Below are 22,170 nucleotides of genomic sequence, written 5' to 3'. Positions count from 1 at the left end.
ATGTTGGTTGGTAACTTAAGAGCTCATGAAACATGTCTTTTAAAGCTCAGCAGTAGTTTAATTTCTTAACCCTTTGAAGTACATTCGCTGCTAAGAGAGTGTCCTGTTGGTATTGTTTCTGCAATCCAACTGGATTACAACACAGGGTAGTAACGGATCAGGCATATTTGTGGAGTACAAGTAGTTGGATTTATTCTAGTGGAAGGCTCCTCCCTTGGGAATTCTTGTATATCAGAATCAATGTTATTGTGTAGAAAAGGGATGATTTTAAAAGTGAAGGTGTGTTGGAATATGTGTTTTCTGCCTGCTTGCCTGGTGAGGCACCAGCTGGCATGGCTGTCAGAAATCTTGGAAATTCACCTCGGATATGGATAGCAGGAGTTCTTATCTCTGCTTGTTCTTTCCTCACAACATTTCAGGCAGCTCTTTGAGTCCTGTCCCTTCTACAGGTCTACTGGCGTTTTGTTTCAAAATTCCTAATGTTTCCTAATTGATTTTTTACCCCCAGTATTAATTTAATGAAATATAATTTGAACTGGTGTGGGGTTTGGTATTTGGTTTTTCTGTTCTGATGTTTTGGATTGGATTTTGTTTGGTTGTTTTTTGGGGTGTTTTTGTTCAGTTAAGAATTAAAACTAATTTTAAAATCACACTCAGAAATAGATGTACCTTGGCAGCCTCAGTACTGGAACAGAACCATCTTGTTCTGGTTCAACTATTGTAAAGGGCCTGTACCTCTTAGTGACAGGCTGGCTCTGGGAGGAGCGTTACTTGCCCCCATCTGAGATAAGGGTTCTGGAAGGTGAGATACTACCTTTGCATGACAGTTTCCTCAGGGCTGCTTTGGGAACATGGTGCTACTTCAGAGGAAGCATAGGCATCCTAGTGGAGTTGTTCAGTGATGAAAGAATATGATATTTTGGACACTCATCATAGGAGATTCTGTAATTATACATAGCTTTGTTGCATTCTGAGTAAATTAAAAATTCTGGTGATTTGTAATTCTGTAAATCTGTTTGTGTGATTACATCAAGTGACTGTACTAAACTTTTTTGTATTGTTGATAGTTAAATTTTCGGAGATGTATTTGACTGAAAGGGCTTTTACCTTTTGTGTCTTTTCTTGCAATGACTAGTGTAAATTAGGTTACTGGAACTGCTGTTAATTGTTTATGGGCTGACTTGGCTTGTTTCTGATTTTTATCAGAAATGGAGAAATGTATCCTATGTTAAACTCAGTACAAACTTTGTGATGCTCATGAGAGTGTTCATGTCTTCTAGATTGACAGATAAGCTCACAATGCATGTAAGCAAGTCTCTGTGATTATGTAATACAATGCTGGATTTTTCTGGTTTTCTTTAAATTAAGAAACCCACTTTTTTTTTTATTTTCAGCTGCAGTTTTCTACCTTTGCAAGTAGAGGGAAAACACCTCAAATAGGTAAGAAAGTTATATCTGCTTTACCATATAAAACAAAAGATAGAAGAAAGAGGTGGGTTTCCAAGAAAAAGAAAATCACATGTGTCCTTCCTAAACATCATCTCTGGCAGTCAGTGTTATTCATGAAAAAACATCTGAGTAAACAGATGAATTGAAGACTTGTCCCTAATTGCTACCAAGTTTTTAATTTTGAAAAAGAGCAGTTTGATAAGAACTAAATTCAAAGATGCAGCAGCACTGTTAAGTGCTGATTGATGCATAGCAGAATACACCTAATAACTAATTTGTGTGGCTAGCCACATGGCAGAGCTTCAGAGGAAGGTAGGTACCCCGTCAGACTGGTTCTTAGTGACTGTTTTCCATTTCTGCTGATTTTCTTTCATACAGTGACTGTTAATCACACTACATTAGCTCTTAAAATTTTAAATTTTGTTCAGTTAATTGACCTATCTGTGGATATGTGTCTAAAGAGCTTAGTGGTATCTCGAGGGGATATTTCTTTCCCCTTTCACAGCTGCTGTAAGATCTTTAAAAGATGATTGCGTAGCTTGACTGAGAAATGTACTTTTGGTGCTTCAAACTAAAATCAAATTAGGTGAAATACTTTGCTATTGCTTTCCTAATTTTTCTTGTGTATAGAGTCTGAACTGCACTGGTTGTTTAAACATATCATTTTAATTATGATCATTCATAAAACAGACTTTAAAACCCATGGCAGGAAGTAGATGAACCTGAAAGGCAGGTTAAAAAGTGGTTTGTAAAGAAGTATAAACAAACATGCAACAAACCTGGAAAACAAATCTTCAAAACAAATCTTCTAGAGTTTCCAAAAGTTTGTTTCTACAGAGATATTAATCTGGCTGCACTGCACATATGAACTGTTTCCTATTTTCTCCACATTTGTTAAAATGTCAGCTTTAATCCATTTGCTTCAGAATTGTCTCTGAAGGGTTAGCTGGTTGTGTGGTACTTGGCTTTTATCAACACAAAGAGAAAGAACAAGAATGTGACAAAGGAGTCAAACTACATTCTGGTTTGCTTTTTATTGACAAGGACAGTCACTTGACTGTGTAATTAAAGCTTAATTCCATTTTCCAGGTAAAAGGCTGTTAATGTCACAGCGATGTTAAAAAGAGTGTATAAAGTAGATGAAATACACTGTTAAACTTTTCATCCTCTGTTAGCATTCATGTGACAAAAGGATTTGAAAACCCCTGGCAGTGAAGAGAAAGCAAAGTAGAATCCCTCTATGCAGTTCACTCAATCTGGTGATTTCTGGGTGTTCGTGGCAGGGACAGACTCGCATATGGAGTGGGGTGCAGAGAGTTTCTTTTTGATCGGTACAGCAGAGGAAGTTGAAGGCAGCATTCTTCCATAGCACAGACACTGAACTTGAAACTAATTCATCATGACTGGGCTTCACGAACGAAGATTTGGGGAGGGCTCTACCCACGTTTGTTACAAGTGCGTTGGTGGCTAAAAAGGCCAATACGAGATAAGACACGTCCGGTTGCAAAAGGCACAGCAGAAAGACTCCTTAGGTGGTATATTCTGCAAGACACGGTTCTTTCTGTGTTGTCTTTTCTCCTCAAGAGTGATCCTACGTGTGTTCTCAAAGGAGACAGCAGCGTTATAGATGGTGTGTCTCCAGGCCTCCCGATTGGAGGCCAGAGTAGACCAGTTATGATGATCAATATGGCCAAGGCTGAGATGTTGTTTCAGGGAGTCCTTGTATCTCCTCTTTGGGACTCCTGTCTTGCAGCAACCGGTGGCAAGTTCACCATAAAGCAGGATCTTAGGGAGGCAGTGGTCCTTCATCCTGGAGACGTGCCCTGCCCATCGCAGCTGTGTTCTCAGTAACATGGCCTCAATACTTGTGACTGCTGCTTGTTCTAGAACAGATGTATTGGTCACATAATCTGACCAGTGGATGTTTAGGATTGTACGGAGGCAGCGTTGATGGAAGCGTTCTAGGAGTCGGAGGTGGTGGCGGTAGATGACCCATGATTCGGATCCATATAAAAGAGTAGACAGCACTATGGCTCTGTAAACACTGATCTTGGTACTTTTCTTCAGGTGCTTATTTCGCCAAACTCTTTTATAGAGTTTTCCGAAGGCACTGTATGCCTTTGCTAACCTGTTGTCTATCTCTCCGTCAGTCTTACCATCCGAGGAGATGAGGCTGCCTAGGTAATTAAACTGCTGGACTGATTTGAGCTCTGATTCACCAATGGTGATTTGGGGATATAGAGTTAGTCATGGTAGAAATGGTAACCACAGACACAGGCTGGGTTGAGACATGAGCTGTAGAGTTACAGATGTGTTTTAACATGCACAGACCAGTCAGCAAAAATTACTGAATTGGACGTAAGTACTTCAGCAGAGAGTCATGTGATTTGCATACTAGGTATTAGACAGGTTTTAAATAGTGTCTTTTTGAGCTACAGTCATCTTGGTGTCTCACCATGAGCACAGTTAAGCACTAGAACAGATTGCCTAGAACACATGGAGGAACCATGTACTTGGAGACTTTCAAAATTGGACTGAACAAGATCTTGATCAGATCAATTAATTTAGCCATGCTTTGAACAGGAGGTTGGACTAGATGACCTCCAGAAGCCCTTTCCAAGCTAAATTTTTCTGTGATTCTGTCAATAGTTGACAGTAATTAAAAGGGAGTGAGTAACTTTTGCTTTTCCATGAAAACAAAACAGCATATGCAACAAAGCAATAAATACTGTCAGTCATATAAAGCCTTAGTACTTAAAAAAATTAATCATTGTCCCAGTCTTTGTATATAACGAAATACAAGAAAGCCATATTCTAAATTAAAAAGAGACTTTAAATGTTTTCTGATCTTCTGTGATGTTTATGCAAAGTTGACAGAGTATGAAAGAACACCCTTTCAAATTGATGGGTGAAAGATTTGAAGTTCAGGATCAAGTTTTTTTCTTTCCTTTTTTTTAGGTACAGATGTATCCGATAAGAAAGAAACAACAAATGTAAGTGCAACCATTTTAATTTGTAAATCTATAAGCTGTGTGTAACAAAAAATGTCTGTCTTCTATGTAAAGTAAATTGTTCTTGACTTACTTGCTTCCATTTTGTTTTCTCAGGAAGATGAAGCTGAGAAAGCAGAAATGGCTGTGCGTAAAAGGGGAAGAAAGTCCAGACGTTCTCTGGTTCAGTCAGAGGAAACTGGTAAAAGCATGAAACTGTGCTACTCCATAAGAATGAGAAGATATTACTGTGCCTTTCTGTTTACTAATAGCAACAAGATAAGCTTTATTCAATTTTCCTTTCTTGAGGAAAAATCATTGAGTTACAGCTAGTGTAAATATTATGTAAATATGTGTAAATTGCTGTAATCTCATGTCAGAATTGCTACATCCCAGATGCTTCTGTAAAGCCTCATGAATTTTCTATGAATACTGGCTATGAGCTGTGTAAGTAAACTATGGTGAATGTGTTAGCAAGATTAAGTCAAACAAGTGTGAATTAAAAATGTTGAAGCATGAAGGAAATGGAAAATTACTGGAAATGGGATTTGTGACTAGAATACCTTTTCTAAGTTAAGTGTTCATGTCGTTTTGGAGGGCTTTTGGAAAATTATAACAGATGTGTAAACTTTTACATGGACAGAAACACTGGAACCAGAGAAAAAACGTCGGAAATTAACGTCTTCTGAAGATGAACTAAAAGAGCAAGAGGAAGCTGAGGAAGAAGATGGTGAGGAAGATGATGATGCACATTCCAGGGCCACAACTAGATCAACCACAAGATTAGAGGCTCAAAGGTAACTGCATAGAGACACCAATAGCAAGCTTTTTTTCTGCATTGGTCTTAGTTGTGGGGTTTGTTTCAGGGAAGAGATTGTTACTTCCTTTTTTTGTCTTTTTTTTGTTTATGTGCTTTAAATTGATGAGAGCTTCTCAAATAATTATGATTCTAATTCTAGTACAGCTTTCCTAGGGATGAAGAGACAAAAGGTGAAGGGTGGGGGGAAACTTAGGATCTCATAAAGGCATACTTGAGTATGTAAGAAGGTAAGAATTGGTCCTGTTGGCAGTCTTCATCCTAAGTGATGCCTCAGAAGCTGAGTCTAAGGGCACTTAGTTCTGATAGGTAAAAATGGGACCTCTGACTTGACTCTGCAATTCACTGTTTAGTATTTGGAGTTGGAACAATGTGAAAATACGATTATCCATGTAAGTTCCTGGTTTTTAAATACATGAATCTGCAGTGCTGGAGGATTTAATTTCTAGTGTGGTTATCTGCAAGACTGGAGAGCAATCTTACTGTAAAAGACTGGTGTGGTAGCAAGAGCTCTTTTGTGACGCTGTTCTCATCTCCCTTAGCACAGGTCTGCCTTTTTGTAGGCAAACGGAATTCTAGCAGAGCTTATCCTCTTGATTTTATTGGGGAAACAATGAAAGAAAGCAGCTTTGGAAGGTTCTGATTTATGTTGCTGCCATCCAGAACAGAATTGGAGTCCAGGCTTTTTTTTTATGTTAGTGTGAGATTTCTTTAAATTGACCAGATTTACTTCAGTCATAAAGATATTATATGTTATATGTTAGCCCTTGGGCCTTATTTGAAGCACAGTTCGCACTATGCTCTTGAGCTGATAATTTCAGAGCTGAATCAGAAAGCAGTTATGTGATTTTCATTTAAATAAAAACTCAGAACATTTACCACTTAGTAAACAATAATTTTGTTTTGGTAAAGGCAGAGGGACTTCTGTTAGTCTCACATAATTGTTAACTCTAAAATTGTAATAAAGGTTTAGATATTAGTGGTTTTATTCTGATTGCTTGTGGAAACATCTACTTTTTATAGATTTGGGGTTGTGTCTCAGTTTTCCAGTGCTGCCTTTCTAGCTCCAATTGTAACAAAGCATCTCTACCTTAAGGTGCTATATACAGTCTACATTTTATAAGCAGCATTTGGGAATAATTCTGTAGAAGGGGATGATGCTTCATTTTCAGCATTGCTGGATTAACAGTTTCTCTGACTTAAGTAACCTGTTTTCCAAACTATGAAGTTAGTGGCCAGTAACAAGTTTTTCATGTTTCTGAAGTAGTGGATACCAAAGCTCGTATGAGTGAATTCATAACAAGTTGCTTTTTTAAACATGGGCACTTATGTACCAAAATTATTGTGGACTTGGAATGAGTATTTTTATTTAGTTAAATGCTAAATATTGTCAGTAAAGTAGCCATTTGAAAATACACAGCTTGGTATTGAAGTTTGTCTTGAAGCAGCAAATACAGTTTTTTCACTGTTCCTTTTGTCAACTTTTATATACTAGTTGCAAATGCTGTGTAGTCTTAATTTGCTGCACTTGGAGTGCAAGAAGAAAGTGACTTGGTAAAAGTATCTTGTTATATATGCATTCATCATTCTTTTGTATTACAGAAAACAGCCCAGCAAGCCAACCACACGTGCAACTTCTAAAGGCAGCAGTCCAAGTTCAGTTTCTCCTAGAAAACGACAGAAACTAGCAACTAAAAAAAGATCTCCAAGTGATACAAAAATTAATAAATCTCCTCCATTGACACAGTAAGTATTAAAGTTGAATCCACTTCGAGTATTTGTTTTGGAAGCCACTACATTGATCCTTTCCTTATATGTAATACACTGTTTCAAAATCAGAACAGCAGTCTAGTTTTGTTCTGTTCTCTTGTGATATATAAAAGCTTTTAAAGGATTTTCTTCTGTTTATGTTTTTATTTTTTCTTCCTTTCTTTAACATTTGGAAGACTAGATTTTTTTCTTTACATCCTCAGAAACCTGAAATCTGGGAGAATCTGAAAATGGTGTTATTCAGTATTTTAACTTCAGCCGTGATTCTTTCCCAGGTGGGGGGAAAGAACATCGATAGTGCAGGTTAAAGCCAAATATAATGACATGATTCTAATGCTTAAAAAAGTCTAAGTTTAGCTGATAAAAGAGGAGAAACTCTGAGAGTCCTCATATCAAATTTTGAGTATATCTCCCTTTCCCTCCTTTCCTGGTACACTTTTTAATGTGTTATATGCCAAATGTATCTGTCATCCTCTGTGAAATGTGGCAGTGTCTTCAAACTGAACCGAGACACGTGTATCGTGCGCTGATGGGCCGTCACAGTTCACCTCATGTTCATTTCTCTGAATGGTTAGAATGGCCAAGAGTTTAAACCAGTTGCATCTGAAATATGGTGTGCTTATAGATGTATGCTTAAATAGAGGTAAGGGTATATGATCTCTGCCCTTTACTCCCTCTTGTGTATGCAAGACTTGAGCTGCTGTTGCCACTATTCTGTCTTTGTGAGACAGGGTACAAGGTAATGTAGTCCATTATATTCTGTTATAACCCACAAATCTTTCCAAAGAAGAGAGGGAAGGAGAGTTCTAGCCCCAAATTCTGCATATGGTGCACTCTTCAAAATACAGAATTATTAGCACACAGTGTCCTGTTAAGATGTGATGGGAGCATGTGAGTGTGTTAGTATTTTTAAATAATATATCCTCGTAATTCATCAGAGATAGACAATTTAGTTTAGTCCTCTAAAGAGAATTGTGCCTGACCACTCCTTTTGTTTTACAGACCCTACCATTGTTAAAATAATTATTAATTATGCCTTTCAGGTTAAAGGCGCAGTCTGCAAAGCGTAAAAGGGAGGACAGCCCAACAGTGGTACGGAGAAAAGGCCAGCAGAAAACAGAGGAAACACCAGGAAAGAAAGCAAAACGATAATCTCTACCAGCTAGTACTCTTCCTGAAAAAGTCAAAAGGAAGAAAAACATCTGTGCTTCTATTTTTTTTAAAGCAAAGGGATTTGCACGTGCTTGTTTCAGAGCTCTAAGTTAAACAATGCAGTACTTTTAAGTTACATTTTAAACAGCTTTATAAACTATTGTTTATACAGAATATTATGTACATTTATTTCAGATGAAAAATAAGTTTACTTTGTATCTGAATGAAAAACAAAGTAGTTATATATTTTATCACTGACTTGGAAAGTTGGAGTTTCCCAATGTGACATGCTAATGCAAATGCTTCCAACCCATAAGGCACACATGTGCCTACTAATACACTTTGTACATAAACTTGTAAAAATAGGTTGTATTTTACTCTGTGTATGAATCTAATCGATGATGGACATTTTATTTATTATATGGAAAGCATTGGTCTGTAAACTTTAGTATATACCTTAGGGTTTTTTAATTATATATTTTACATTCTATGCAGATGTCAGTAGGAAACTTCCCCTCTGCTCCCCCAGGGCTGTCGAAAGTCTGAAGTTCTCTAAAATATGCTCAGACAGTTGGTAAAGTATTTTTCTCGCATGCATTAAAGTAGTTTAGCATAGTGAAGGGGACTTGGTTCCTTTCTGTTCACATTTGTGACAAAGTATGAAATTTAAAATGTAATCTAACTAGATTATATTTTCACTTGTAAATTTACTACCGACCTCAAGAAGTAAATAGTATTAGGTTAGATTTATTCACAGCCAACACCACCCTAAAGTGAAACAGTTTTATTTTGCAACTAAACAGCTGTTCTTTCAGTATTTGTCTTTTTCAACAAAGAGGGACCCATTGAAATCAAATGTCACTTCTCCTAACTATAGAGCTTCAGCATTTTATGTTACATTTTATACACAGGTATTAAAAACAGAACCTGGTATTATTGCCAGAATCTTTTTTTAATGTATATTAACTCTGGTAAGAGCAAATGTTCAAGTGAAGTTGTATATAAAGTTAAACTTTTCATATGATCAAATGTGTCTCTTGTTATGATGTGATGAATTGCCAAACAATCTGAGATTATTTTAAGTGTTTTGTTGATATTCTGGTTTATAATTAAAAAATATTTTGGGGGTTGGAATTTTACTTTTTTTTTCTTTATTTCTTTTTTTTTTGTGAGGTTTTTTTGAACTTGTTGTAAGGCAGATGTTTCCGTCAGATATTCTGCTAGGTTTCTTACTGAGATTTTTATATAAAAATTATAAAATGTTTGCCAAAAACCCGAGTTGCCATATTTTATTTTCCTTTGATTGTTTTGCTGTGGAACTTGTTTTTACAAATGGGTGTGGTTGGAGTCATATCTATAAGTTTTACCTGGTTAGTGTCTTTAAAAAATGTTTACAGGTGCTTACATTTTAGGTATATAAACGGTAGGGAACATATTTACCTGGCTTAGCACACTGTAAAAGTGCACACATAATATTTTTCTAAGCAAATTAGTCTAAAAAGAAAATATCCTTGCTCTGAAAAATAACTCCTTTTGCTTTCTACCTTAACTCTGCTGCCATACTAATACATACCTTGTTAACATACTGCTTGATACATTCCTATATATTACTGATACTGATGTGTATACTCTTTTTTGTGTGCAGTTGTAGGATAAGTTGAATATTTTCTTTTTTTCCTGTTTTTCTTTCCCTTCACCCCCTGCAGTATGCATAGACCAAATGCATACTGTAGATTTCATCTCAGCCTTTGTTCTCTGAGGCTCAACAAGAACTGCTTGTTTTTCAAAGGGTGCATCTACTGTTGTAGATGGGATTTGGAGTCCTTCCCTGCATCTGTTCCATTTGTTTCCTTACACTGAATTCAGTACTGAGAGTGCTCAGGAGGTTCCTAAGGAAACCCCCCGTTGCACACTGTACATTGTTATGATTTATTCTCTCTGCTGGTAGTACCTGTCCTGCTGTGGTACAGTTTGTGTTTGCCTATTTCACAGGCACAGCTCTTCTGATGGATTATAGTGATTGACAAAGCACGTGTGTCTTGTGGCACATCCTTCTGACTGGCTGTTGTCTGATGATTTCAGTAGAGAAATACAGCTCTGAAGATCAGTGCCAGTCTCTTTAAGCTAAGCTCCTGGAAGATCTACTGTCCTTCCCCTTAGTGATGGATAACATTTAGGAACATCTTGTTTAGGCAGTGTATCTCATTAAATTATTCCGTAATATGAAGGCATTAAAGGAATTATTTTTCAGCAGGAGAGCCACTTTTCCTTAAAGGGAGGGTAAAAACTGCTGGTTCCATAAACTTTCAGCTTACGCATGTTTTACTCACTGGCAGCTTCTTCCTTATGAACAAAATAGACATTTCTGCCAGACCACAATCACTGTCAATCCCTGTTTGGAGTTTTTGTTTGTTTGTTTGTTCAGTAATCTCAGATTACAAGTACTTTCAAAGTGTCATCTAAATTACTATTATGCTTTACAGGGATAGTCTACTGTAGTTAAGCATAACTTGTGAGGTTCAGTCTGGATGTCGGGAAGAATTCCTTTTCTGAAAGTGTTAGACATTGGAATGGGCTGCCCAGGGAGGTGGTGGAGTCACCGTTGCAGGAAGCACTCCAGAAATACCTTGATGATTTAGTTCATGTGGTGGTTGGTCAAAGGTTGGACTCAATGATCTTGGAGATCTTTTCCAACCTTAATGATTCTGTGAGTGAATGTTTACATTTTTCAGGTCTTTCATACCTTCTGTCTCCCAAAGTCCTTTCTGAGCAGAAAACAGGGAGGGGGAGAATTGTTCTTCCCTTGGATGCAGCAGGAGTCACATTGTGGCAGAGTAGTAGAGAGAAGACTCTCAATCAGGCACAAGAAGTATGATGCTAGTTATGTGGATGATTATGATTAAATTTATTGCTAAGACAGTTTGTAAATAATGCCAATGCAGTCTATAAGATCAGCAGGTCTAAAACGTTATCATGTAAGCAGGTCCAGCTAGAAACATACACATTTACAGTCTTTGTCCTTGCCCAATGCACAATGGCAAAGTGACAAAGCACCTATGGGAGCTACTTTAGGATTTTAATTCCATGTGTGACTGACTGGATCTTAGTGCTTTTACCTGTGCACACATCCAGAAGGGATTGTTCCCTATATTCGGGTTTGATGTATGCCATGACCAGCAAGAGCCCCTTCTCCCCAGACTGGAGTCCCTTTCCCCATGCTCTGGCAAGGATTTGAGGTGGTATAGATTAACCTCTGGGTCTTAGCCATGTCCCCTCAAGGCTACTGCAAAAAATTAACCCTATCCTGGCCGGAACCAGGACACCCATCTCTGGCAGCATTTTCTACCCTTTTGCAGCCCAGGTGTACCAAAGATCAGTTACCATCATCACAGCTCCCTGGTCTCTAGAATGCATTTATTTTGTGAGCATCCAGACAGTTCCTCCTGCAATTCCCACCTGGTGGTCTTATCTTAGGACAAATTATATGGCCCATCAAAGACAATTGCAAGAAGGGGAGGGGAGGATACGTGGAAAGACTCCACTGTCTTTCCCCACAGTCACGCGCATTCCTCTTGTTTGGAAGTTAGGCTCCTACTGCAACTTGAATCTTGATACATGTGTAAAGCAAAGATACTTTCCTAGCCCATGCAAATTTAGAGAGGTCAGGAAAAAAATTCTGTCCTGCACCATGATGAAACAGAATGTCCTGAAAGTGGCTCAGGAGAAATAGAGTTGAAGTCCCCCCTGCTGAGTTTTACAGAACAGGAACTTGAGTCCTGCTTACTTGTTACCAGCTGACTGTTGGCTAGCTCTCAGTATCTATATTTCTACTGCATTCTACTTGAATAAGGCTATTTACATGTCTTAACTGTTATCAACCTAAAATTCTGTGGGGTTATGTACTATATAGATTTTTAAATCACAGAAATGGATTTTGTTCGGTTGTTTTTCATCATGTTGGTGTTTTTTGAAACCAGCTAAAGAGTCACCAGTGAAAGTTCATTTGCAGTTTTTGTTTTTTGGTGGGGTCTGGCAAGCTTGTAACTCTTGCAACTGGTGAAATTTCCCTCTAGAACCTGATCCAAAGTCAGTAGGGGCGCTCAGCAGTTGGGGCAAGTTTTTGCTGATGCTGGCAGATGTCTGAATGCCTCAGTTTTCTATTCCAACAGCTTCTCTAATAACACATCTAGTTCTCTGTTGGGAGAGGCAGGGGTTAATCTCTGACATCTGTCCCAAACATGAATCTACTGTTTCTTTTCTCTCAACCTATGTTCTGAGACCATCCTGTACAGGACAACCTCTGGCCCCAATTCCTCAGAGGCTGCTCACTCTTGTGAGCTGCCTCCATCTGTTCAGAAACTCAGAAAAAATTTGTCCCATAAAACTTGGCAACTAAGAGCAGCAAGTGCTCCTGGTCATAGTGACAATGAACAGGTGTCCACTGTGATGCAAGTCCAAGACCAGCTTAGATGTCTGCACTAAAAGTGGCCAAAGTCTGATACCTGTATCAAGTTTTGCATTAGGAAAAGATCGTTTGCCACCACAGACTTTTGTCACTCCCTTGTTTTTGGAAAAGGTAGTGGTACCTCTGTGATGCTGAGAGTCAGTGCTCTGAGGAGAGTTGCTGCTCTGAAGCCGGGTTGCAGAATGACTTCCAAAGCAGCATTTTATTTCCTTAAAGCTACCTGTTTAAAGAGTGAATGTAGCTGGTATATTTTTGTTCTCTTCCCATTAAAATTTTCAGTTTGAACATGTGAACATTCAGATAGCACACACCTACTCCAAACTCTTGATAACTCTGCTATTCTCAACACTGCCTGCTTGTTCATTTTGTCTATAGCTCAGAAGACTCATACCTTCAATTCCGACAGCCTTCCATCTACTTTGTTTGCTTGTAGCTTCATTCAGAGGAAATTGCCCAAGTCAGCCTTCTGCAGGTCTTGGCAGCTTCTTAAAGATACCGTGCTCGCTTCTTCCAGTAGATTCCTTGTCCCAGCTATGTACGTCACACTTCATTACTTCCATCAGCTTCTCAAAAATCTGGGGCCTGTTTCAAACTGGGTGGGGTTTTTTTCTGCTAAAACACAAAAGTTTATACACCAAGGAAACTCGAATGTAGACATTCTAGTCTTTGTTTCAAGATTCTGATGTTTCACTAAAATTGAAAGGGTATTTCTGATTAAACCCCCCTTCCTCTTTCAAATCTCAGCTTTTTAGTTCTTATCCTTGCTGACTTTGTGAATAAAGTCCAAAAGAAAAACATAATAAAAATAAATGTCTCTCTGGAAGTCCCTAGATAGCTGTATTTAAAGCTAGGAACATAGCTCTCTTGCCAAAAACTGGGGAAGAAAAATATGGTTTGAAATGACCATAACTTAGTAGGGCAGGAATAGATTTTTGGCACTGACTGTGCAATTAATTAGCCTAGGGTGGGGTTTCATGGTCAAGCTGTGACTGCAAGGCACTTTTCACCTTCCCTCTTCTACCCCTTGGCCAGTGCCTGCCTTCATGCCAATGCTGAGTTGACTGCTGAACCAGGAGTCTTGACATTACCTCTGCAAAACAAAACTGCAGATTAGTTTTTGATGTGCTAATTTTACTAAACCAGCTGCTGATAGAGCTGTGCAAATATTGCTGCCTGCAAAAAGAAGATGGCTATGTGGCAGAGAGGGGCTGTGAAATCACCCTATCCTTGTACCATGGATTTGAGTGCCCTTATGTTGATCATCCAGGTGCACCATTAGCTCTCCTGTTCATTTATGGTACCTCTATCAAGTTACTGGTGTATAAATGGACAGTGAGGTAATTTGTGGGGTTTATCTTTTCTAGTGACAAAACACGGAGGCTTCTTGCAAGAAGGATGGATTATCCATCTGTTCAGGGATCCTTACCATTTACCATGTACCAAGAAGAGATCATGCAGCTTTCGAAAGCTGAAGCCAGACAAATTTAAACTAATTATAATATGCTATGTCACTTCTCAGCTGTTAAGGTGGTTTAACAGTGGAATGACTTGAAAGGGTGTGACAGCTCCTCCCTAAAGCATCCCTAGAGGGATGCTTTAAATTCTGATAGGGGATAAGATTTTTCAAGGTCCTTTAGAAACCGGAGCCCCATTTCTAAAACTGATATAAATGTTGATTTTGTGCTTAAAGTTTAAACTGGGTATAATGTTGAAACATCTGGATTTAAGCCAGTTGGCTCCCTGAAGAAGTTAGGAATCCAAATGAAGCACCAAAGCTTGGCTCCTCAGATGGAATCCACAACACTGTCCTGGAAGTTGACAGCATTGACCTTTAGGAAACATCTAGGATTAGCTCCTCAAGGACAAGCATGTGGTGCTGGAGAATGATATCTATCTGCTTAGGTTTCACCAAGGATGGAACCTTGTTAGCCTTTTTTTCCAAAGACACAAAGAAAGAAGGTTTATTTTATGCTGTGGTTAGAGCATGGGGGGACTTAAACACACACATCTCAGGAAGGTGAGGTTGTGCAGTATCCAAAGGTGGGTACTACTTTCTCTTCTGTTAGGATATTTCATATCCCATGCCATGCCCTACTTGCTGAAGCAGGAACAAGGGACCAGGTCTCACTGTCCACATTACAGATGACTTTTCCACTCCGTAGCATATTGAGGAAATGGACGTTAGGGGCATACATGTACCACCACCTCATTCCATATTTGTCAAAAAGGAGTGTTTAGGCTTTTAATTTTAAGGTAGACTTCATGTCTGTGGCTTCTGAACAGGAGAAGCCATCCCCTTCCACCCCAAGTTAGGTGTTAAACAGACTTTGAAGGCTTGTTTGTCCAGCTCAGACATTTCACCAGTCACCTGGTTGGCCTCACTGCTTCCCCATGCACCATGAAGGATTCCTGCTGATGAGGTGTGACACCCAATGGATATCTACCTCCAAGAAAGATATCACAATACTAATTATTATTAATGTAAATTCTTTTATAATCACAGGCCTCTTGTTTCTCTGTGGCCTCAGTATTGTGGAAATTCTTCCCTTGCTGCTTTCTAGAGATTCAGTCTAGGCCAGGGCAGCTCAGTTTTCATAGAATCAGAGAACTGTAGTTTGGATTGGAAGGGAGGACCTTTAAAGGTTGACAATGAGAAGGAACATCTTCAACTAGGTGGGAAACAGGTGGGAAACAGTTTAAATGAAGGTTATTATAAAGGAAACCTTTATGGAAAAGAAAAAGCATCACCAACAATGAGGTTTTATTTTTTATTTTGTGTATTTGTTTAGGGTTGACAACAAGATATACTGGCACTTGAAAGGCAAAGGGGGAGCCATGGGAGGAGGTGTTACTGGTTTCTGGTGTAGCATTTTTCTGTCAGGCATCACTCATGAAATTTGCAACTTCAGTGTGAATGTGATGTAGAAATTACAAAAGAGGCAACCAATGTCCTAGACTGTGCAGGAGGACAGACTGGGCTACTCTACTGGTCCCTGATAGCACTTAGATCTAGATCTTTATTAGTACAACATAAAACAATTATGTTTACAGGATGCTATGGACATAGCAGTCACAGACTAGAAGGCAGAGGTGAAAAGCAAGTACTGAAGAATTACTAGAATTACTTTGCTGGGATTGGTGGCTATGATGTCATGCCCATGGTTGCTGTTAGCTTAGCTTAGCTTTTATTTATTGTTTTGCATAACTGCTGAGAGTTAACAGTGAATGTAAGATGTAGGTGTACTGTGGGTGTGCATCTCTGCCCTCACCATCAGCATCTCGTATCAGCAACTGAGTTACCCTGTAATGTAGAAAAGCTGTCTCAGAGTCCTGATCCCTAATGTCACAAAATACACTGAAAATAACTATGATTTCCACAGGGGAAATGTAAACCTTTCTGTCAGTCATGAGTTAGGTTTGGAGATCATGTACCTGCTGCAGTCCTGGTGAGCCCAGTTCAGGGCTTTTCCTCATGGAAGGACAATGTTTATGTGTGGCTCCAGCTAAGCCATACACAAAGGGCAGCTCTTAACCTGCCTTAACAAGCTGGTGGGAATACAGCTAAAGAAGAAAAAGCTCTACAATGTATTTCAGAATAAGCTGGACCCTCCCTCACTACTGAACCCCATGAACAGACAAAAATTGAGCCATATTTTTAAAGACAGTTCCTTTGCTGATCACACAGCCAGACAACACAGGCACTGGATGTGCCTCTGTACTGAGGATGTAACTGAGAATAACAGAGGAGTATCAAAGCTATCAGTCCTACTCTTCACTGGACAACTCAGCCCTCTAATGATGTCCTTTCCTCTTCTAGATTTTGTTGTGACATGTCACACACTGTATGTGATGATTTATGTAAGTAATCACATATAAGATGAATGAATAAAGAAGAATACATAAAAGAAAAATGCTCTGTGATCACATTCATGATACTCCAGCATCAGTTCCAGTATATAAACTTAAAAATGTTAAAATTAAATAGTCATTCTCGCTTTGGTGCCCAAAACAAGCAGAGATCTGGAATGTGACTTTCCTTTCAGACAATAATAGGTTCACTCTGCTCTTTTTATATAAACAAGAGCTAAGAATTGCTCAGTAATATAATGCTTATTTAACTCTATTTATCCAGGATTTTTCAGACTAAGTAAACAGATGGTATAAGACCACTTAAAAAAAAATTAAACTGATGATAAAACTTCTTTCAGCTAATTTTGAACTTAGAACTCTATGCAGCCCTCGAGCACAAGAAATACTCTCTTGGGGAAGCTTTAATCAAAGTAAAATGGGACTCGTGCGCTCCCAGTGAGATGCCAGCTCCTTTTCTGGATGAGAGGAGAGCTGGGGGACAAAAACTGGCATGAAAGTGGAAAAGAGGAGCCTCCAGATATAAGTATGAAGGTCTGCTGAGCCCAGGGAGGCACTGGAGATTGTGCCCTTCCCATACCCTGCTTTCCTACAGCACTAGGTGGAGTGGGACTGCCAGAGAGGGGGCTGGAGGTTGTGATGAGTTGGTTCATTTCTTTATGAAGGTCTGGCACCAGCACCTCTGTGAGTCACCTGCACAATATCCACTTGCACGGGAGGAGGTAAAGACTGACTGATCCAGCAGGCAGGTTGTTCCAGGTTGTTTCAAATATGTGACATCTAACCGGATCCTACACAACTCCAGTGATGGCAAAACACACACATACACACACACCACCCCCATGTCACCTAACTCTCATTGCTTATTAGGTTTAAGTAATTATTTTCCTGACCTGAAATTCTCTGTTGCAACTTGTACCTTTAATTTCCTGTTATGACTGTATCTCTTTACAGCAGGGTCCTACCTCCTGAAGGCTTTCATTTTCCTTGATCTAGTTTTGTTGCTTTTCTGTTTTCAAAAATCAAATCCATTTTTGTTCTCAGCTTTCAGTGCTTCCTATATTCTCCTTCCCTCCTTCCTCAGTGGGGGAAAAAAAAAAAACCAGTATGAAAGCCTCAATTTAGAAAAAAAGCATAAAGCAAAGTTTTCTTCTGTTTTGAAATAAATATATAAAAAAAGGAAAGAATTCTGCATTAAAATAAAAGGGGAGGGGTTTCCATTGTTAAAACATCTATGATTTTTTTCTTTTCATACAAAAGCTTCAGATTTTTTGCCCTTCAGTCATGTTTTGCAGGTATACATTAGTTTGCCTTAGCCTGGAGCTAGCAGACACAAGGAGCCTCTTCAAATGTATCCAAGAAAGGAGAAAGGCAGCTGTGTCATATAAAACATGCACAAAGCTTTGCTGTTACAGACTTATAGTGACCTTCATTTTTCTTGCATGAACAAAACACTGTCCAGTTACCACTACAACCTCGTAATAAATGTTCATACAGTTTTGTTGTATTTTCAGAATTGGGGAAGCTTTTCTTCTGAAAACAGCAATAGGCTCAGGGTGTAAGTGCTAAGTACTTAGAGTACAATTGGATAATATTTGCTACTATCATTATATACCACAGTGGCAATAATCCAAAATGGAATAATCCATCACAAGTGAACACAAAGACAAGTAAATGCTACCACAGTAACGCATGTGGGGCTGTTCTGTTTTGAGGCATTCCATGAGACAAAGAAGGAAAAGTCTTCTATTCTTTCATAGTGCTCTCCCTTCTAAAAAAGTAGTATAGATGGGGACAGTATTTCAGTTTTCCAAGTGCGTTCACCTAATTCTTCTCTTAAGATTTGTCCATTTGTTTTCTTGAGATAATAGGATTGTTCAAAGACACCCGTGAACACAGGCAATGCTTCATAGATCTCACTCCTTCACTCCTTTCCATCTTTTTACACCTTTCTCAAATTTGTTCAGCTTTTATCAACTCTTTTCTTCTGAGAAAAAAAAAAGAGTGGGAAAGTGACTTGCAGGTCTTTAAAAGGATAAACAAATCCAGTTACTTTTGGTTTTGCTCAAGAGCATCAATCAAACTGTCCATCTGCACCATCTCTTTAATTCTCATGGACCAGGGCAGAGGGGTCATCTGGAGCCAGTGCAACATAGCTATTGGACCAATATTTGCTCTGTCCTTGCCCACCAAGTAGAGTATTTTGTCTTGGTCTGTTTGAGATCTGGCAAGGGTGAATATACTAAAATACAATAGGGAGAAACTTTCAGCTTATTACAATAATCTGGCCAGAATCATTAAAAGTGAGAGGTGAAGATCCTGGTGCTGCTGAGCTCCTCTTTGCCTGTAAGGGAGCCAGCCCAGCAGGGCTGAGGTCTCCTTTGTTTTTGAGACTTTCCTAGCCTTCTCATGTAAAATCCACACATAGAAGGCAGGTAAGTAACTGCCTGATTGCAAAGCAAGGCCAAACCCTGTGTGCTACAAGAAGGTACGCCCTGTCTCAAACCCTGTGCTGCTGTGCAAGTCACTCGCAAGGCCTCGGGGGCAAATTGTGCAAATCTTCTCTAGAAAAGCAATTGCTAGGTTGCAGTTTGCTTGGGAAAAAACTGTTTTCCAGGCACAGATAGTCCTACAATAGCCACTAGATGGCAACGGGTGCCTGCCAGGTAGCACAGTGGGCACAGTGTACACAGACAGGCACGGGCAGGATCCCTCTCCTTCCCCTGGAACACCCAGAGCCTGGGGTGGGTTAGACAAGATTCACAAGGGCTCCAGAGAGGAGCAAGGTGAGGCTGGCGTGTGATGGTCCTGGGGCCACTGCTCCCAGGCATCCTGAGCGGCCCATTCAACAGCTCCTCCTGAGCTCCTGCACTGCACAGCACAGGCAGGAATCACCTTTCAGCAGGAAAACCTTTTTTCAACACTATATCCATCAGTATGCTGTGTAGCATATCATTCATAAGTCTAAATCAACCTAGCGTTATTTTTACAGATACAATATTAAATTCCATATAACATGGGTCTATGTTCATAGGCACTCCAAACTTCTGAGGAACAGTGCATTTAACATTTTTTCTCAAGTGCAACAAGTTAGAATCTGTGGTTTAATAGAAGCAACCTATTCCATTGCATTCAGTTTCCTTGCTCAGACCCTTCTCATTTCTCTCATTTTTCCAGCCCACTGTTCCTAGCACTTTTCCAGTCTAATTACCTCTATCCTCACTTCTCATCTGACCTGTCTTTCACTGCTCAGTGTCCATTTGTTCCCATGCCATGCACTTCAGTTCTCTCAGAGTCCCTCTTCCTTCCTTCCCTCTCCCCTTTCCCTTTCCCTCCTCAGCTTGCTGCATACTCAGATATATATGACCTCTCCTGCCTTTGTTCTCCTTTTTATTTCTTAAAAAGTCCTTTCTTCAGCTCCATTCTTCCCTCCTCTCAGTCTTCTTGCCATGACCAAGAATTTTTGTGAATGACATAAGTACTGATATCAAATCAGGTTAGACTCTGCTTAGGGAGCCTTTACTTTAACTGTACTAGCCTCTGAGAGTAAAGACGAAGAGAGAAGTCGTGAAAACATCAAGCACACTAATCATAACCCCCTTTTCATCAGCCATCCTTATTCCTCATTTCTTGCAGATCACTCTTATGTGACTGGAATTACCTTTCAGGCTTCCAGGACCTAGCATACAAGAACTGGGACAGACTCAACATCAGACACCTGCTGAGCCAGCAGGTGGAAAAATAAAGCCTGTTCTTTTAGGAAATTATTGAACACTCTCTTCCTCTTGGAGAAAATGCAAGGGGATTTCTCTGTATTGGCTGGGGCCCAGATTCTAAGGCACATGATAAAGGATACATATCTAAGCAAGCTACAGCCAATAACATCCCAATATATTCATGGGCTGGTGCTATCCTTATCATGAGTCTCAGAATCAACACTTTTTGGAAAGGAGTTTATTAAATGGAAGAGCACTGTGATGCTCACAAGAAGGACCAGTAATATATACCATGTCCAAAGGGCTAGGGCTATTGGAACAAAACAATGCACAGATCCCTGTCATGACAGTGATTTGTAGATGACAAACTACTTTTCAGTTCCACAGCTGCTAGTCTTCTCTTCTCCTCACTGAAAGGATCTCTCCATCTCATTATCCAGGTGTTCTGACATTTATTATACTCTCTGTGAAAGCAGCTATTACCTTATACCAAAGCAGTTACACAAGATGCCCAGGCCTGCTTCTGAAGTCACCACATATTCAAAATTAGCCCTAGGAGCTGTAGTAGTGCACCTGGCCATATGCAGACCAAGGAACAAGGCATTTAAAGTCGAAAGGTGAAAATTCTTCCATAGCCTCCATAGACTGCAGGGTGTCAACTCATCTCTCCAGCAGGTTGCTGCTCTTCCAGAGCCTGCCAACAGTTCACAGGGCTTCAGGGTCAACACACCTTATGGCAGCAGAGGTTTCTTAGAGTTAACTGTTGAGGACACACTAAAATAGCTAAATTAAGCCCTGTGAATGAAATATTACTGTATGTGAAGGTCCTTTGCCTTTGGGAGATTTTTGTCCCCTGCATGATAGCTATGGGCACAGTCAGAGATATGAGTATCAATATGGGCATGACTGATCCATAGGTACATACACCATCCGTGTTTGGGATGTTCAGTCAACCAGACTATCGTCACGACAGTACAAGGATGTTGGACTACAAGGGCTTTGTTGCTTATTTTGCAGAAAACTGTACTGCAGACATCTTTTTGGAGCTATGCAGAAGAACACTTCATTTTTTTGAGTTGTATTTCCTCATGAGGGAGCATTTCTGGTGCAAAACAGCCTTTGACAGAGAGGTGTTGCATAAAGTGTACATTGTGTGAAAGAAATATAGTCACACCAGAAGTCCTCCAGAGATATGAAAGGACAGTTGATAGCAACATTTTTGACTGAAGTCTGTATTTTAATGCTTCCTACAGGCAGCAGTTTGCCATGGTTCTGTACAGGGCTGGAACACTAGGAGAACATGGAGAAAAGCATGGGGTTGTTAATCAGCTTTTGTAAAATACAGACAATACTATAAAGCACCAGAAGGCTACACCACACACTAACCACTTTCCAAAGCAGGGAGAGCAGAAATCTCTCATTTGTCCTGCCAAAAATAACCTCAGCCATAGTACAGGATATCACAACTTTCCATCTTGGAAGTACTACCAAAATGTCCTTCCATACGGAACTCCTCTACTTCCCTCTCTTACTTGCAGGCAGATTTCTGCATTCTTTTGTTGCGAAAAGTCTAGATAAATAAAAGGATTTTTTTGTTCTTTCAAGGGATCCATAACTGATATTTTGTCCACCTGCATTTCTGGTCCTTCCCACATCACAAGTGTTTTCAACTAAGTCACAGGAATCCTTTAGTACTGGCGACTTCTTCAACCACCTCATTAACAATCCATCACGTAATCGGATAAGGTGCAAACTGCTTTTTTCATATTACACATTTTTATTTGTCACTTGGCACCTTCCTTGATAATTTTTTTCTTTTGTTAGGTAAATCCCAAAATATGCCTAAAATAAATTCAAGAAATAGCTACTTCTATGACAGGAATACCTTGAAAACCTACTCAGGAGACAACCTATAATTCAGAATGCCTGAATTTAGGCAAAAAC

The 22,170-nt window shown here is 39.4% G+C and overlaps 1 protein-coding gene across 2 annotated transcripts in view; it reads left to right on the top strand.

The window, feature by feature from the left end:
- Positions 1–9,317, top strand: part of BOD1L1 (biorientation of chromosomes in cell division 1 like 1) — a 35,736-nt gene extending 26,419 nt beyond the window's left edge. For both annotated transcript variants that reach the window (XM_018067416.2, XM_029963126.1), the window contains exons 19-24: positions 1,395–1,440; positions 4,408–4,442; positions 4,557–4,641; positions 5,083–5,236; positions 6,859–7,002; positions 8,070–9,317. In XM_018067416.2, the coding sequence (XP_017922905.1) occupies positions 1,395–1,440; positions 4,408–4,442; positions 4,557–4,641; positions 5,083–5,236; positions 6,859–7,002; positions 8,070–8,178 (573 nt within the window). In that variant the 3' untranslated portion in view covers positions 8,179–9,317. The remainder of the gene's footprint in view (positions 1–1,394; positions 1,441–4,407; positions 4,443–4,556; positions 4,642–5,082; positions 5,237–6,858; positions 7,003–8,069) is intronic.
- Positions 9,318–22,170: the final 12,853 nt, after the last annotated feature.

The sequence above is a fragment of the Manacus vitellinus genome, unplaced genomic scaffold (assembly GCF_001715985.3).
Source record: "Manacus vitellinus isolate BGI_N305 unplaced genomic scaffold, ASM171598v3 scaffold_0_pilon, whole genome shotgun sequence".
In the NCBI taxonomy this organism is placed as follows: domain Eukaryota; kingdom Metazoa; phylum Chordata; class Aves; order Passeriformes; family Pipridae; genus Manacus; species Manacus vitellinus.
The sequence above is the reverse complement of the archived record's forward strand: the minus strand, read 5'-3'. Positions and strand labels throughout refer to the sequence as shown.